Source organism: Macaca mulatta, chromosome 10 (genome assembly GCF_049350105.2).
Source record: "Macaca mulatta isolate MMU2019108-1 chromosome 10, T2T-MMU8v2.0, whole genome shotgun sequence".
Taxonomy (NCBI): Eukaryota; Metazoa; Chordata; class Mammalia; order Primates; family Cercopithecidae; genus Macaca; species Macaca mulatta.
Window position 1 is genome coordinate 19,675,159 of NC_133415.1, and position 19,002 is coordinate 19,694,160.

At 43.9% G+C, this 19,002-nt stretch overlaps 1 protein-coding gene across 50 annotated transcripts in view; it reads right to left on the reverse strand.

Moving 5' to 3' along the window:
• DEPDC5 (DEP domain containing 5, GATOR1 subcomplex subunit) overlaps positions 1–19,002 on the reverse strand; it is a 166,113-nt gene that overhangs the window by 85,054 nt on the left and 62,057 nt on the right. For 36 of the 50 annotated variants that reach the window (XR_013399211.1, XR_013399209.1, XR_013399222.1 and 33 more), the window contains exons 22-25: positions 15,533–15,736; positions 13,104–13,239; positions 11,982–12,079; positions 859–924 (exon numbers count right to left, since the gene is read on the reverse strand). Coding sequence is in view for 23 of the 50 variants with exons in the window: in XM_077949893.1 (XP_077806019.1) it covers positions 859–924; positions 11,982–12,079; positions 13,104–13,239; positions 15,533–15,736 (504 nt within the window). In the remaining 27 variants the exon portion in view is untranslated. The remainder of the gene's footprint in view (positions 1–858; positions 925–11,981; positions 12,080–13,103; positions 13,240–15,532; positions 15,737–19,002) is intronic. The other 14 variants (XR_013399213.1, XR_013399214.1, XR_013399232.1 and 11 more) reach the window with 1 other exon arrangement.

The window sequence follows — 19,002 nt, forward strand, 5'->3', positions numbered from 1 at the left end:
AAAGGATTATTAAGTGGGGACAAAGGCTGGGCGAGGTGGCTCATGTAATCAGAGCACTTTGGGAGGCCAAGGTGGGCGGATCACGAGGTCAGGAGTTCAAGACCAGCCTAACCAACATGGTGAAACCCTGTCTCTACTAAAAACACAAAAGTTAGCCGGGCGTGGTGGTGCACGCCTGTAATCCCAGCTACTCAAGAGGCTGAGGCAGAAGAATCACTTGAACTTGGGAGGCAGATGTTGCAGTGCACCACTGCACTCCAGCCTGGGCAACAGAGCAAGACACTGTCTTAAAAAACAAAAAAACAAAAAAAACAAAAAAAACAAAAGGTGGGGACAAAAAGACTCAGTGATATATATCCATTGGTCACAGCTAAGTTTATCAAGTGGTAGGATTTTCTCTGCTATTTTATTATTATAGATATTTAGACATTCTCTTACTACATAGCTATTTAAAAAGATGATCAAAAGGAATGCAAATCAGCCAAATATTTCAACTACAGGCAGGCAAATGATTCTAGTAACAGCCTATTACGTCTTTCCAACTTTTTCATGGAGATATCATTAGGCATTTAAGGGTGAAGGCCAGCTCTGGACCAGCATGGGGGCCTTAGAGAGAATCTGCTACCTTTCCCAGGTGCCCCTGAATCACCCTCCAAAACAGGTCATTCATTCACACCCCCCTCACTTTCCATCACAGAGTCCAGAAAGTCCTCCCTCACCACATCACCTTCCCATACCCCCGAGATATATGGACCTCAAGACCATTCACTTCCCACAGGGCTTCCATCTCTTTCCTCATGCTCTGACCACCCCACACTCCCTGTCTACCCCTTTCCCCAGTCAGCTGCCCCCTCTTACTTGGGTCTGGAGAGGTAGAAACACTGTCCTCTAGAGAATCCTTATTCTGGGTCCTAGGATTCATACCTATGGAAAGATAAAAACAGCTTGTCTTAAGAAGGCTCACTCCGCAAAAGCGTTCTGACCAGTTATGGTTGCAAAAGGCCAAAATTGGAGCTAAAAATAAAAATGTGAACCAAGTGCAAATTCTGTGCTGAGTATTTCAAACAGTACAAAATAATCAATCAAAGAAAAATGATCAATCTAAAATTGGGAATGAGCCAGAACTTTACTCTGAGGTACTGGTATCATTCTTTGCTAAAAGACATCACATAAACACGAGCAACCTGCCACTTATTTTAATAAAATGGACACATTTCAAAGTCATTTCAACTAATTAGAGCAATCTTTAGTGAATATAAATGACCTATTTTTACAGTGAGCTCTGATCGTGCCACTGCATTCCAACCTGGGCGACAACAGAGTGAGAGAGACCCTGTCTCTAAAAATATATATAAAATAAAACAAAATGACCTATTTAAATTTAATCCACTCATCAGCCATCGTTATCTTCTGGAATTTTCTTCCCCAAATCATAGCTTTCTAAAATATGACACAGGACATCAAAACTCACTACTTTAACATAAAAACAATGATTTTACCTATAAATGGGCTGAAAGGAAACACCGGAAGATTCTTTGAAATGCAATTTATTGACTATCGAGTAACACAATTAATTTTAAAGCACATCTATCAGTACTTACATGTCCCTTTCAAAACATTTATTTACTAGAAAATTATGATGCCATAAAAAGAACTGAGGTTAAGCATGGTGGCTAACAAGGCCAGGAGTTCAAGGCTGTGGCAAGCTATAATCACTCCACTGCTCTCCAGCCTGGGTGATAGAGTGAGACTCCATCTCTACTTAAGATACATAAAAATATTTTTTAAAAAGGACTGGAAACTTTGGGAGGCCGAGACGGGCGGATCACGAGGTCAGGAGATCGAGACCATCCTGGCTAAAACGGTGAAACCCCGTCTTTACTAAAAAATACAAAAAACTAGCCGGGCGAGGTGGCGGGCACCTGTAGTCCCAGCTACTCGGGAGGCTGAGGCAGGAGAATGGCGTAAACCCGGGAGGCGGAGCTTGCAGTGAGCTGAGATCCGGCCACTGCACTCCAGCCTGGGCCACAGAGCGAGACTCCGTCTCAAAAAAAAAAAAAAAAAAAAAGGACTGGAAAGATGCTTACTAAACGTTCAACAGTGGCTAACTGAGAAGAAAGCTGGAGGAAGGGATAGGAGGCAAATACTTCTGGGTCATTTGAATATTTTATAACAAGAACAAGTATTTATAAATTTCTTGTGAAAGCTTTGAAAAAACAATCTACAACATGAGAGAAAGCACTTGCAAATCATGTATCTGGCAAAGGACTTGCATCCAGAAGACATAGGGAACTCTCAAATTCAAAAGCAAGAAAACAAACAACCCAATGAGAAAAGGACAAATGACATATGCAAAAGGAACATAAGTATATTAAAAGATGCTTAACTCAGTAGTCATTAAGGAAACAGCAAATTAAAAGCACAGGGATTAGCCAGGCATGGTGGCATGCGCCTGTGTTCGCAGCCACTCCGGGAGGCTAAGGCAGGAGGATTGCTTGTGCCCAGAAGTCCAAGGTTGCAGTGAGCTGTGACTGTGCCACTGCACTCCTGCCTGGATGAAAGCGCAAGACCCCGCCTCAAAACAAACAAACACAAAAAGTGCAGTAAGATACCACTACATGCCTATTTGAATGATGAAAATGACTGGACATACCAAGTGCTGACAAGGATATGGAACAACTGAAAGCCTTATACATTGCTGACAGCAAAGGAACTGGCACACCACTTTTGAAAACAGTAGATTTACCATTTGACCCAGCAATCTACTCCTAAAAATTTATACAAGAAAAATGAAAACTTAAGTTCATACAAAACCTTTGTTCATATAAAAACATGTAAACATTTATAGAAGTCTTATTCATAGTCGCCAAAACCTGGAAACAGCCCAATTATCTTTCAACTGGGGGAAGGATAAACAAATTGCAGCTCATCTATACAATAGCATACTACCCAGCAATAAAAAGGAGGCAACTACTGACACGTGACAACGTGGATGAATCTCTCAAATGCAATATGGTGACTGAAATAAGCCAGACTCAAAAAACTACATACTGTATGATTCCATGTACATTACATGCTGGGAAAGGCAAAACCAGAAGGACAGAGAACAGATCAGTGGTTGCCAGAGGACAGGCAGAGAGACTGAGTACAAAGCAATAGCACAACGGAATTTTGGGAGGTGATGGAAATTTTCTTATCTTGATGTGTTTGTTGGTAGGTATACAACTCTATCCGTTTGTCAAAATTCACAGAACTGTACACTAAATACAGTACATTTTACTGGACATAAATTTTAAAACATATATATATTTTTTAATTTAAAAAGATGGGCTGAGCGTGGTGGCTCACGTCTGTAATCCCAGCACTTTGGGAGGCCAAGGTGGGGGGATCACTGAAGGTCAGAAGTTCGAGACCGGCCTGGCCAACATGGTGAAACCTCATCTCTACTAAAAATACAAAAATTAGCTGGGCGTGGTGGTGGGTGCCTGTAATCTCAGCTACTCGGGAGGCTGAGGTAGGAGAAGCACTTGAACCTGGAAGGCTGAGGTTGCAGTGAGCCGAGATCACGTTGCTGCACTCCAGCCTGGGCCACAGAGCAAGACTCTGTCTGAAAAAAAGTAAAAATAAAAATAAAAATAAAGATGACACCACCTGGCCAAAACAATTTTAGGACTTTTCTTTTGGAAATGCTTGGAGCAGATTTTTTAAAATTACTAGTCATTATACTAGAAGATACAATGTATTAAGTCAGACAAATACAGTATTTCATTTCATTCAAACCCACACCAAGAGTAGATATGAGGTAGGTATGATCCTTTTCCACAGATAAAGAAACTGAGGCACAGAGAAGTTAAGCAACTTACTGAAGATCTCACAGTAAGTAGGTGGAACCTGCATTTAGATTCTTTCTGCTCAACTTTACAGATGCTCTATTTCTTGACTATCCATCTGGGGCACCAATTTTTAGCTGCTGAAATGTTATCTGTTCTTTGTCAATAGCCAAAAGCCACTTGGAGCTAAATTTTCTGGGGAAAAAAAAAAAAAAAACACTTGGCTGACAACTTTCATTTTCATGCAAATATAAAGCATGATTATAAAGAAGCAACGAGGTGGATTTTCTTATTCAGCTTGAGAAGTGGTATGAAGGCAAACTGGCATTTGCAAAACACTCTGAGCAATAAGAGAATTGTTACTATATCACCTCCCAGGTTTGGCTGCCAAGTTTGCTCATTTGATCACCTGTTTTTGTTTTTAAACAAAACCTGTTCTAGACGTGGTCTGCAAGACAACTCAAATTCTTACACTAATAAACAGTTCAAAAGAAAAGAAAAGAAAAAAAAAAGGAATAGTTCAACTTATCAGAGCAGCTTTGAATCCTAGGCCAAAAGTAGATCTGTGCCATCTCTGGTGGACACACCTACCTACCTAACTACACACACACACAGACACACACACACACACACGTACACACACACTCCGAAAAAGCAAATATTTTAAGGACTTCCAGGAAGCTATTATACGTATAAACAAATATTTTAAGGATTTCCAGGAAGCTACTCACACACAGTTTCCTTGCAATTCAAGCCCAACACAGTGCCTTTCCCACTGGCTCTTTGAGATCTTATTTTCAGTCATACAGACTTGCTGTTGGCATATGAAGAGCCCCACCACCCTGCAATGATGGAGGTGAAACCTCATGCTCAGCCAGCTCTGTTCCAACCCAACATTTGGGAATGAAGTCTCACACTCAAAAGTTCAAAGCCAGACATACCACTTGGGGAGCCAAGGCTGGTAAGAGTCATCTCAGCTCTGTCTCTTTTGACATCTGAATGTGTTCTTTGGTTGAAAACCTCAAGGTCAAAAAGGTTACTCAGTGTGGAGCCTCTAGGGCCAGTTCCAAGCCCACATCGAGAAGCCTATGCCTGGGGCGAGTGGTTTCTCTTCTCTGGGCTACAGAGGCGGCAATTACCCATAAAAAAAACTGACCTGGCCTGGAGAAATGACGGAGGTCCTTCCATCCAGTCTCAGTGTGCTATGAGTTACTTTTACTTTGGCTCTCAGGCCAAATACACTGCATCCACCTAATATTCAACACAAATATCAAGTTGCAGATTCTAAGTCTCAACACTAAAGAGAAAGAAAACATGGCATCCACTTACTTGCTTTTTCAATCTACCTCCAATAAAGGAAGACATTTACTAGCAAGCCTTCTAAAATGGTGCCCAGTTAAAGATACAGAGGGATAAAAACTGTCTGCCCAGTCACACCAACTGCCCTGTCTCTGCTGGGCAGCAGGGTGAAAAATAATTGAAGACTGCAGCTACCAGGTCCCCACTAACAACGCTTCAAATGAAATTCTACAGGGCTGGGAGGGAAACCCACAGAGATGTTACTCCTGTGAATCATGATTCACATATGAATCACGTCCAAATGCAGGAGAAAGACTGAGTCACGCTTGAGAGACTGCAGATGGTGCAAACCATCAAGCCTGGAGAGGTGAAGGTACGGTCACAGATAAGGTTTCCCTGTTTGGATTTTTCTCTGATTTTTTTTTTCCCCCTGGGATGGAGTCTCACTCTTGTCACCCAGGCTGAGTACAGTGGCATGATCTTGGCTCACTGCAACCTCCACCTCCCGGGTTCTAGCGATTCTCCTGCCTCAGTCTCCCAAGTAGCTGGGCTTACACGCGCCCGCCAGCACGCCCAGCTAATTTTTGTATTTTTAATAGAGGCGGGGTTTCACCATGTTGGTCAGGCTGGTCTTGAACTCCTGACTTCAAGTGATCCACCCACCTCGGCCTCTCAAAAGTGCTGGGATAACATGCGTGAGCCACCGCGCCAGTCTTCTCTGATTTTTTAATGAATGAAATGTTAACCAGTTGTGAATTCAGACCCTACCTTGTTCCAAAACAAGGACTCAATGTGGTAATCTAGCCCGTAATGTACCCAACCTACTTTTGATCCGGACAACCGTTCTGTGGGACAGGCAGTCAGGAAGGGGAGGATCTTTATGTCCAATACACAGATGAAGAACCTGAGCCTCAGCTCGAAAGCCCAGTGAGGAGCAGGGGGAATTCTGATCCTGGTTGTTTTCATCACAGCACACTCTCTCATCTAGCACATCCTCATTTAGCAGAGATCACATGTTCAAACCACACTGTATTACTGAAACCATTCACAGTCCAACTCCCCACAAGAGGGCTTTCCTTTCATTGTTGTTACCCCACATGGGAATTGCTTGAAAGAGAATCCCAAGTGCATGAGGAGCCAGAGCTCCCTGAGGTCGGCAGAGTCAGTGTTTTAATAGTTTTTGTTTCTTCTCAGGCCTTAGCACAGTGCCTAGAGTTCAATACACATTTCTGGAATGGGTAAGAGTTTAGTGAGTTTGAGGAAAGCAAAACATATTCCATGAAAATTGTGGATGGCTTGAAAGGAAAGTCACTTACAAACCAAGCAAGGAGAAAAAGACTACCAAAGTCTTTGAAAAAAAGGAATCTAGTTAACTGTTCAGGAAGGTTATAAGAAAGAAAAGCATTAGAGAAAAATTAAATCATACTTCAGTAGAGACAAAGCTAACCTCAGAAGATTTTTAGCATTCATTCAACTACCTATTATGTGCCAAGAACTGGTTTTTTTTTTTGAGATGGAGTTTTGCTCTTGTTGCCTGGGCTGGAGTGCAATGGCACAATCTCGGCTCACCACAACCTCTGCCTCCCGGGTTCAAAGTGATTCTCCTGCCTTAGCCTCACAAGTAGCTGGGATTACAGGCATGTGCCACCACGCCCAGCTAATTTTGTATTTTTAGTAGAGACGGGTTTCTCCATGTTGGTTAGGCTGGTCTCAAACTCCCGACCTCAGGTGATCCGCCCGCCCTCGGCCTCCCAAAATGCTGGGATTACAGGCGTGAGCCACTGCGCCCGGCCACCAGGAGCTGTTTTTAGCTCTGGGAATACAGTCATGAACAAAACAAAAATGCTGATAGTCATGGAACTTACAATAAAAAAATTACAAAATTTAAAAATCTAGTATGCCAGGTGGCACAATGGAGAAATATGAGGTAGAGAAGATGGTTAGGGAGTACTGAGGTAAAATATGGCAGTTCAGGCAAGACCTAAAGGAAGTGAGAGAGCCAGCTGTGGGTAGGGTGGCTACATCATTTATCATTCAATACGGGACACCTCTGAGACTGGAAGGGGACACTATTAATAGTCATCTGGGTCAACAAATTCAAACCAGGCCTGTTCTGGGCAAATGCAGACATATAGACCCTAGCCATGATGCTCTCTGGAATAAGGGCACAGCGAGGGGAGAACAAGAGGAAGGACCTGAGATTCAGAGTGAGCCTGATCTCTCTGGGGAACCTCCAAAGTGAAGTGAGAGGGAGAAAGCAGGAGATGAGGACTGAGTGTAACAAGCAGCCACATGACATGAGGGGTCTATCCGCCACCATAATGCCTTGGCTTTTACTCCAAGTGAGTTAAGCCCTTGGAAAATTTTGTACAGAAAAGTTCATAATCCAAATTCTATTTTAGAAAGGTCACTCTGATTTGTTGTGTTGAAAATAAACGATATGGAAGGGCAAGGGAGGAAGCCAAGACCAGGTAACAGGCTACCACATCCAGGCAAAAGATGATGGCACCTTACGCCAGGCTGAGACTGATGGAAGTAAGACTATGGATATATCCTGAAGATCTGACATTAATTGGTTGGTTTTGCATATGGTTATAACCAATTAATGTGCGATATATGGTTATTAAAATTTGAATAATTTTATCTAATTTCGTTCAGTGGCTCATTAACATAATTGATCAGGTGGCATAAGGTCAAAGATGGGAGTCCAGTTCCCATGTGGCTATAGATCACCTCTTGATGACCACTAACCCCTTTGAAAACACATGCTATTGGTTATATAAGGGGACTGGGAAAGGGAAAAGATGACCCCACTTCACAGTATCACTCTGACTAAAAAACAACCCCAGGAGCCCCCACCATCTATGAGACGCCAAACATTCAGGGCATATATATACACACACACACACACACACACACACACACACACACACACACACACATAATTAAGCCAGGTGTGGTGGTATGTGCCTGTAGTCCCAACAATTTGGGATGCTGAGGTGAAAGCATCCCAAAAGGTGAGGCTGCAGTGAGATCATGCTACTGTACTCTAGCCTGGACAACAGAGCAAGACCTTGTCTCTAAAAAAAAAAAAAAAGACTCTGTATAATTAAATACTCGCATACCAATTAAACAATAATTTTGTGTGTTATTCAAATTTTTCTCACATATGGCAGCTTGGTCTTGGAAATATAAATTCATTTGTCCATAAATGTGTTAAACATTGAGTGGAGAAAATGAATAAAGATAAGCGCTTTCAGTCTACTGAGGAGACAGACATGGAAACAAGCAGTGGGATCATGACATGCCAAGTTGTACAATTGGGTTATGCATATGAAGCTGTGTGGAAACATGCCTAACACATTCTGGGAGGACATGGGAAGGAAAGGGCAGGCTTCAAAGAAGAGGTATTGTTGGAGCTGAATCATAAAGACTGAGTTGATGCCTGCCAGTCAGAATCAGGGGTTAAAGACAGGGAAGAAGCATATTCTATAGAGAGGAACTTATCTATGCAAAGGAACACGAGGACACAGTTCTTTTCAGGAGGCACAAGAAATGCCTGGAATACAAAATATGTTATTGTAATGACAACAACAACAGCTCCTACTTGTTGAGTGCTCACCACGGATGTCAGCACTGTCCTAAGAATGTATGTGGATTATCACATTTAATAGTCAATCTCCAGCCAGGTGTGGTGGCTCATGCCTGTAATCCCAGCACTTCGCGAGGCTGAGATGGGCAGATCACATGAGGCCAGTAGTTTGAGACCAGCCTGGCCAACATGGCAAGACCCCATCTCTACTAAAAATATAAAAATTAGCTGGGGGTGGTAGTGCACACCTGTACTCCCAGCCACTTGGGAGGCTGAGGCAGGGGAATCACTTGAACCCGGGAGGCAGAGGTTGCAGAGAGCTGAGATCGCACCACTGCACTCCAGTCTGGGTGACAGTAAGTATCCTTCTCAAAAAAAAAAAAAAAGTCAATCTCTTCATGATGAAGACACTGAGATACCCAGAAATTAGTGTAGTAACTGGCCTGAGGGCTTCAGTGCTCATGACGTGGAGTCAGGCCTCATGCCCTAAGATCCTGGAGCCTGCACTCTTTCTACCTGCAGTACCATGTGGAAGAGGAGGCAGGTGAAGATACAAGCACAGACAGGAGCCAGGTGATGATCAACACCATAGCCATGAAGAGCCATGGAAGGGTTTACATGTGGGAAGGAGTGGCTGATCAGATCTGCATCTGGAAACATCAGTGACAGTACGGACTACAAATCAGAAGGGATGAGAACAGAGCAGGAAGATCATTTTGAAGGCTACTGCAATAATCCTGGCCACAAATGACAGGAGTGCGAACAATGCAGTGAGAATGGAAGTGAGGAGCCAGTCAGAAGAAAGGAGGAGCAGAAGAGGAGGCATGGGCTGGGGAACAGGGAGATATGAGTTTGGCTGTCAATGCATTAAGGATGAGGTACTTGGGGACCATCTGAGCAGAGAGGTCCATCAGGTGGACACACCTACAGCTCAGAAGCCCAAGAGAAGGCTGAGCCAGAGCTTCAGGTTACAGCAAATGCTTTTCCAACTTGAGTATGCCAGGGAACCCTTAGCTCACACAATGGTGTCATGTTAAAATCTTCCACAACCATCCCCAAATAAAGATTCTTTGAAACTTCTTTTCCCCAAAATGATTTTAAAATTCTAAAACAAATTTTCTGGGGAATTAACTGGTCTACCTGAGCTATCCCAGGCCCCAAACAACTTCCAAGACTACCTGGGTACATTCTGGTGCTGCTACTATCAGAACCTGTAATTCCCCCTGCTTCAGTTAACCAGTGAAACTAGTTCAAGTACAGTCCAATGAGTCCCAGAGTAGCCCTCCTCGGTGCAACTGTACCCCAAACAGCCTGGGAGGCTCAAACTCTGCATTCCTAAAAATGACTCTTTGGCATAGCAAAGCAATAGAAACACTGCCTCTCTAACCTCCTGAAGGTACTTTCAAATAATCTGGCAGCCAGAGGTAACATTTTCAGCCCTCTGAGTACAGGGACACAGTGTCTTCCTATCCCTACATTTTTATTCAATGTGTTTTCTCATCTAAAATAAATTAATGCTGGTGAGTAGGTTAACCAAAAAAATATGTTAATGAATTAATAAATGAAATAATAATCATTTAGGGATTCTCTTACTGCCAATCCAGTTTCCTAGCCTTAGACATAGGCCTCTAGGAGTATTGTTGGATGAACCTACCAATGAATAAAAGAAAATATCATCAACCAACTTGATATAACTTCATTTTCACGACACCTTTCTTTTTTTTCTTTTTGAGACAAAGTCTTGCTCTGTCGCCCAGGCTGGAATGCAGTGGCACAATCTCGACTCACTGCAACCTCTGCCTCCCAAGTTCAAGCAATTCTCCTGCCTCAACCTCCCAAGCAGCTGGGATGCCACCACACCTGGCTAATTTTTGTATTTTTAGTAGAGATGGGGTTTCACCACGTTGACCAGACTGGTCTCGAACCTCAGGTGATCCACCCGCCTCGGCCTCCCAAAGTGCGAGGATTACAGATGTGAGCCACCGTGCCCAGTAATGACACCTTTCTTAAGCTACATTTTAGAAATTCAAGTTAGCTTACAGAACACTAAAGCATAACATAGTAGCCCAATTTTTTTAATGTTTTAATGTTTTTCACACTCATTTTGTACAATATCTGTCCTCTGAGGCTCCACAAATGCTGCCCGTACTGATCCAAGCTCATGTTACCCTACCCCTTAAAGGTACTCTGAACAATGTCATGAAAAGAGGACAGCAGCCTGAGTCAGGATACCTGGCTATTGGTTTGAGAGGTTAGTTTAATATTTCTACTTCTTTGGACATTAAGTTGCCCATGTACAAAATATATTTAATAACTTAAATATATTTTGATCACCCTCTGGGGTGATCAGATAAGACAATAGATATAAAAGTATTTCCAAAAAGCATAAAACCAAAGTATCATACCAAACCAATTTCATACTGCTTCCCCCATCCACCCTGAAACTTCACCTTCTAACTGTCTACCCAACCAAATTCTACCCTTCAAGTCTTTGGTACATGTCACTTCTCTTTTTTTTTTTTTGAGATGGAGTCTCGCTGTGTAGCCCAGGCTGGAGTACAACAGCACAATCTTGGCTCACTACAACCTCTGCCTCCCAGGTTCAATAGATTCTCCTGCTTCAGCCTTCCCAATAGCTGGGACTACAGGTGTGTGCCACCATGCCTGGCTAATTTTCTTGTGTTTTTGGTAGAGATGGGGTTTTACCATGCTGGCCAGGCTGGTCTCGAACTCCTGACCTCAAGTGATTCACCCACCTCAGGCTCCCAAAGTGTTAGGATTACAGACATGAGCCACTGCGCCCAGTCCTGGTGCATGCTCACTTCTCTAAGCAACTACGCAACCCTTCTCTTTTCTGGTCTTAAAACTGGACACATATTGTTCTCCTCTGGGTCTCTCCAGTTATGGAGGTGGGTTTGCCCCCCATTGCCCCTGACAACCAAAAGCCCCTCTAGAGGACAGACCACTCCAGCTCTGTCCGTGGTGTTGCCCTCAACATGCTCCTAAGCAGCCCTCAATCACGACTCCGTGACAGAATGATGATAAATGTGGCTTGACCAACATGTTCTCAGCTAAAAATGTAACGTGCAGCCCATTTTATAATTCCATGCATTATAGAGCACTGCTTCTAAATAGGTCACCCAAAAGTGTGGCTGAAATGATCCCAAAATAGACATGGCCCGGCTTTTCTGGCCCTGTGTCATTTCTAGATGTGAGCCTGATCTAAACATCCCAACTCTATTACCTCTTGGATTGGTTACCTGCACCACTGTTGCTAAGCAGACCGACAGAAAGTTCTTCTGTTCCACTGAAGTTCAAGAAGGACATGCCGTCACCAGGCTGGCGGGAATTGCTGTGCCTGCAGAGAACAGAGCCCAGCCACCTGGCTTAATGTAGATCATCATCTCTTTTTCCTGCTCACCCTATATCCCGGGGGTGGGGGGTAGGTTCATAAAAATCAGGCCTGAATATTCAGCCACTCAAGCTGGCAGCCACTGGAATCCTTATCTTAAGCCACCAGGCCACAGTGTTTGGTTTGTGTGTCAGTGCTGGTTTCCTGTGACCCTGGCACCCCGGCTGCTTTCCCACCACCAAGCTAGACCACCCACCCTGTCTGCCCCATGCCTCCCTCTTACAAACAAGGATGGGTGTGAGGTGCTTGAATATATGGACCTGAGTTCATCTGGTTAAGAAGGTCATGCCCTCCCCATATCCCTTATCTATCCCCTAGGGTGTCAAGGTGACTGAAAGGGGCCAAAGACCGCACTTTGCAAAGTGTTTTCTAAAGCAAGAGGAATAGTGAGTCCAGGTGTAACCCAGGCTCATGCCTGTCGAGGCTTAAATGACTTTCCTCCTACACTGACTCTCATTAGATGCTCGTAACACATTCAGAGCTTTGGTTCAAAAAGAGTTTTTCTATAAACATAAACCTTCATTTCCATTGCTCTTAGCATTAACTTCTTCTAAACTCAACAGTGGGATTTATTTCTGAATAACCAAAATGACAAAAGTCATAGAGAGGTTGCCCAAAACACACAGCATGAATCTCCTGTCCCAGCATTCCAAATCCAAAGAATTTCCTCTCTCGGATTCATCTTTGACTGAGGTTTAGAAAAACCCACGTTTGAGGTTTACAAAGTGTGTTTTGGATTCAAGATAAACCTAAAACAGGGCCTAGGTAACATCTCAGACAAAAATGTCAGGCTGTTTGCTTTGCCCTTCACCAAGTGAAGGGAATGACACTGGGCAACAAAGGAAGGCCCTGATCTCATACCGTCTTTTCAAGTCTTCTAAACATTTTGTCAATAGTCTGTTCTGCACATTGTCCTGGATGCTGGAGAGTGTTCTCAGGTTACCTTCCAGAGCCCTGTGCACATCCTCACCTTCCAGCAGCTTCATGATATGCTAACTCCAGCAGCTCTGCAGAGGAATGAGTTGGGTCCCTCTGCCCACTGCCTTGCAGCTCCGCCATATTCTGTCGGGTCTGGTGGTGGATCTGGATGGCTTCTCCGGATGGTCCTACCCAGATAAAGAACCACTGAGCATCATTCCCACCTGATAGCTAGTGCTGTGCACTTAACTATACTCTCCCTTCTTTCCAGCTACTGGGATACAGATGCTGGTGAGATTGAAAGAAGAACACACCACAGAAGAACGTTATACAAGGGACCCTCTGGCTCCCAGAGGACACCTGCTCTTCTGAGCGGGACCCATCCTACTAAGGGGCCGGGCCTTTATCATCCTGTCTAATCTGTTAAGAAAATTTTAGGATATTCTGTCTCATGTGTGTCAACTGAGTCACCACAGTGAAATATACAAGTATAGGAGGCATGGACCCTTGCCAGGAGGGCTAACACAAACTCAGTAAGAGGGAAATACAAGTGAAACACCAAATGACTCTGTTAATACCTAGCAGAGTAACAACTGTGATTCTAAGAAGCAGAAGATGTTTAAGTGCAAAAAAGGCAGAGTAGGAGATAAATTAGAATTAGTCAAGTCTACAAAACGAGGCTTCCTAGGGAAAGAGAAGTTGAAGAGCTAAGTGTTCAACAAAGTTAACAGCGGTTGAAGGAAGAGGGCACCTGCGTAGATGAAATGATACCTGTGAAACTCCAAACCCACAAGAGGCAAAACATGCAGGAGACCACAAGATTAGCCAAGAAGGAAGAGAGCCTCTGAGGATAGGAATGAAGAAGATAGGGGAGCCTAATGAAGGAGGGCGTTGGCTACCGAAAGGCCAGCTAAAGAGGAGGAAGAAGCAAAGCAAACTGTTTGCAGAACATGGTTCCAATAAAGTGTACATGAAGAGTGGGAGGAGGAGAAGCACAAAAGCATGAAAAGCTGAAGGTCACTGAAGAAACACCAAGAGTTCTAAGTGACCTAGAAGGGAACCAGTGGAGATAATAATGGAGGGGAAAGGACACAGAAAGAAACAAGGAGTGTGACTGATTACAGCAGAGATAAGGGGGCAAAACGGGGTTTAAGCATGACCCCCAGTTACAGTCAAATTATTCAGATCTATTTCTCACTGATTTAACTTTCAAATATTAAAGACAAGTACAAAAGAAAACAGGCATTTCCAGGTATTCAGCAGGATGGTTTCCATGAAAAAAATAAAATAAAAATTTCGCCAGGCACGGTGACTCACACCTGTAATGCCAGCAAATTGGGAAGCTGGGGGCGGGTGGATTGCTTGAGACCAGGAGTTCGAGACCAGCCTGACCAACATGGTGAAACCCCATTTCTACTAAAAATACGAAAATTAGCCAGGCGTGGTGGTGCATTCCTGTAATCCCAACTACTTGGAAGGCTGAGGCAGGAGAATCGCTTGAACCCAAAAGGCAGAGACTACAGGTATCCGAGATTACGCCACTGTACTCCAGCCTGGGTAACAGAGTAAGACATTGTCTCACACACACACACACACACACAAAATCCTGGAGTTTAATGCATTTGTTCCTTTCCAGCTCAATGACAGCCCATTAAGCTAAAGTTTAACTTTAGCCACAGCTTGAGAAAACCTTACTGTCTTCTTGAGAACGGAATATAGATAAAAAAGAACGGACTAGGAAAAAGTGAGTTTGGGTGAAAATTTTTTTTTCAGTTGTCAGAGACACCTAAGAGAAAACAAAATAACATAACTCCTTGTAACCAAGACAGGATATTAGTATCCAAGAGAGCTAAGAGAAGAAAGAATGAACAAGAATGAGGGACATCCAACTTAGGAAAGAAAGCAGGTGGCAATGCATAGTTCCTCTCAAGTAGAAACGAAGAGCCAGATGCGGTGGCTCACACCTATAATCCCAGCCCTTTGGGAGGTTAAGGTGGGCAGATTGCTTGTGTCCAGGAGTTCAAGACCAGCCCAGGCAACATGGTGAAACCCTGTCTCTACTAAAAACACAAAAAACTAGCCAGACATGGTGGCACATGCCTGTAGTCCCAGCTACTTGGGAGGCTGAAGTGGCAGCATCACCTGAGCCCCGAAGGTTGAGGCTGCAGTGAGCTGAGATCGCACCACTGCACTCCAGCCTGGGCAACTAGAGAGTGACCCTGTCTCGAAAAAAAAAAAAAGCTGAAACAAACAAACAAAAAAGCCCTCAGGTTTATAAAGCTAATTAGTTACAAAGCCTATTCCCAAGTGCATCTTCAAGGATCTTTACAAGAACCCCTAGGATGGCCAAAGTGGGCATGGTTATCCCATCTTACTGGTGGAGTAACACAGGCACCTGACCAAGGACACATGGGTGACCGACACTGAAGACCAGGGCTAGGAGTTCCTAGTCCAAGACTCTCTCTTAAGCAACACACTTACCCACAGGAAAAGTGTGCATCCAGCGCCTTCTGTTGGACGTAAGCTTCATGGGCATTCGAGAGGGAGCGAAGGGGTTAATCAGTGCTCTCTGGGGCGTGTATCCACCAGGTCGAACATGCAGCATGGATTCTGCACTGCCAACGTGGAACCTCCCTGGTGCACTGGAGTCTCGCTGTGGTGGCTCCATCATGTTCTCCAGGACATCTGCCAGTTATCATGGAGTTGAGTCACAAAGAAAAACCACAGAACCACAGTGAAACCAGAACTAGGTAGACTGATAAGCCAAGGCTGACAAGAATCTTGGGCATCATAAATGTCAGGGAGTGAGAGAAATTAGTAAAACTGTCAAACTATAAAGAAATGAAGTACGTTTCCATTTGTTTGCTTTTAAATACTTGGGAGAAGGGAGTTTTGGTTCTAAATTACTGGCACAATGAAGTCACAACCAAATCTGATGGGAAGGACACTGCCTAGAGATCCTGAACTTTGAGCTGGAAGCAATGACTGAATGATGGGACTTGAGTTGTCTCCCTTGGGAAAGGAACGAGTATATTCTCTAAGAGGGAGGAACAATAAAAACAGCTATGTGGTAACCAGAAGGGCAGATCTTGGCAGAGCTAGTCAGTATCTTCACTATAAACCCATTTGATTTTCCTACTGGACACAAGACTATAGTTCCCAGCCTCTTTGCAATAAAGTCAAATGACTTAGTTCCGGCCAGCAGACCACAGGTAGAAATGATATGCTTCAAATCCAGGCCTGGGCCACAATTATCTCCACGAATGATGTGCATTCTTTTTCCCTTTGTGGAAACCTAGGTTCATAATTATGGCATCCCAGGATGGAAGGAACCTGAGTTCCTGAATGACTGAGTGGATCAATAGACCCTCCATTGACTTAGTGGGCTGGGACATGAGTAAGCAATCAAATGGTATTATGCTAAAAAAAAAATTACTGAGAAAAAAAGAATGAAGAAATGGACGCCTCCAGCCTTGACCAGGCAAGGAGATGGTATGATATTTAGACTCCACCCGTCTGGCGCAATGGCAGACAGGTCCCATTATGGAGACAGAGACAGCATGCCTGAGTGGATCAAAGAACTGAAATCCACAACCAACTCTTCTTGTGTGCATCCCATATTCACTAAGCAATCACCTAGATGAAAAAGTGGGTCCAGCAGATGCAAACTCCAAGGAATTTGTCTTGGCCATCATTATCTACCCAGTGCCTAGCACAGAACCTCATACATTGTAATACTGTATTTCATTCCTCAAGTTACTTTGCAGGAAAGAAGAGAATGTTCAGATTTCCATAAAAGTTTTACTGTTCATTGTAAATTAATGAATTGATGCTCTAACTTACAAAATAAAAAAGAACATAGTCTAGTTACTTATTAAGGAAATAAAAGAGAAAAACCCAATTAAAAAAAAAAAAAAAGATGAGTACAGGCCAGGTACAGTAGCTTATTCCTGTAATCCCAGCATTTTGGGAGACCAAGGTGGACAGATCACTGGAGCCCAAGAGTTCAAGACCAGCCTGGCAAACAGACTTAGACCGTTCCTACAAAAACTTTAAAAACTAGCCAGGTGTGGTGGTGCACACCTGTAGTTCCAGCTATTTGGGAGACTGAAGTGGGAAGATCACGTGAGCCCAGGAGGTTGAGGCTGTAGTGAGCCAAGACTGTATCACTGCACCCCAGCCTGGGCCACAGAGTGAGAACCTGTCTCAAAACAAACAAACAAAAAAAAGAAACGACCCATGAAACTGCTCAGGCCATCAAGGGTATGCATATACAAAAAGCCACCAAGTATATGAAAGATGTCACTTTGGCCAGGTGCGGTGGCTCACACCTGTAATCCTAGCACTTTGGGAGGCTGAGGTGGGCAGATTATCTGAGGTCAGGAGTTTGAGACCAGCCTGACCAACATGGTGAAACCCCATCTCTACTCAAAAGACAAAATTAGCTGGGTGTGGTGGCACATGTCTGTAATCCCAGCTACCTGGGAGGCTGAGGCAGGAGAAGTGCTTGAACCCGGGAGGTGGAGGGTGCAGTGAGCCAAGATTGTGCCACTGCACTCCAGCCTGGGCAACAAGAGTGAAACTCCATCTCAAAAAAAAAAAAAAAGGAAACGTTGCTTTACAGAAACAATGTGTACCATTTCCACACTACAATGATGGAGATAGTAGGTGGTCCCAGGCCAAACAGCATGGTTGCACACGGGGTCAGTGGCCAAAAAACAGTACAGAATTAAGCACAGACTGTGCTTAAAAATGCACAGTCATGCTGAACTGAAGGGTTTAGGTGCAGATTCTCTGGTCATTGAGCATGTCCAGGTGAACAAAGCACCCAAGATGTGCTGCCTGATGTAAAGAGCTCATGGTCAGATTAACCCATACATGAGCTCCTCCTGCCACACCAAGATGATCCTCATGGAAAAGGAACACATTATTCCTAAACCAGAAGAGGACATTGCACAGAAGAAAAAGATATCCCAAGGCCAGGCACGGTGGTTCATGCCTGTAATCCCAGCACTTTGGGAGGCCGAGGTGGGTGTATCACTGGAGGCCAGGAGTTCGAGACCAGCCTGGCCAACATGGCAAAACCCCATCTCTACTAAAAAAAATCAAAAATTAGCTGGTGTGGTGGCGTGTGCCTGTAATCCCAGCTACTCAGGAGGCTAAGGCAGAACAATCACTTGAACCCAGGAGGCAGAGGTTGCAGTGAGCCGAGATCATGCCACTGCACCCTAGCCTGGGCAACAGAGTGAGACTCGGTCTCAGAAAAAAAGAAAAGAAAAAAAAAAAAAGAAAAAAATTGAAGAAACAAAAACTGATAGTATGGGAATAAATTCAGCACAAAATAAATGCAAATAAAAGTTAAAAAAAAGAAAACCAGTAAGTGAAAAACTTTTTTTTTTTTTTTTGAGATGGAGTCTCCCTCTGTCACCCAGGCTGGAGTGCAGTGGTGCAATCTCGGCTCACTGCAACCTACACCTCCCAAGTTCAAGTGATTCTCCTGCCTCAGCCTCCTGAGTACCTGGGATTACAGGCACCTGCCACCATGCCTAGCTAATTTCTGTATTTTGAGTAGAGACAGTGTTTCACCATGTTGACCAGGCTGGTCTCAAACTTCTGACCTCAAGTGATTCATCCGCCTTGGCCTCCCAAAGTGCTGGAATTACAGGTGTGAGTCACTGTGCTGGACCAGTAAGTGAGAAACTAAAATGCAACATAAGACAGAGGTTGTTTTATGTATGGCATAAATGGAAATGATAAGGAAATAAACCCTTTTGACCCTAGGCCTAAGAAAAGCTTTCTATTAATATATGGAAAGGTATATAGTTAAATGATGGATGAAGAAAGGCTAAACAAAAAATAGTATAATAGAGGCAGGGTGCAGTAACATTGGTTCATGCCTGTAATCTCAGCATTTTAGGAGGCCAATGGGTGGATCCCTTGAGCCCAGGAGT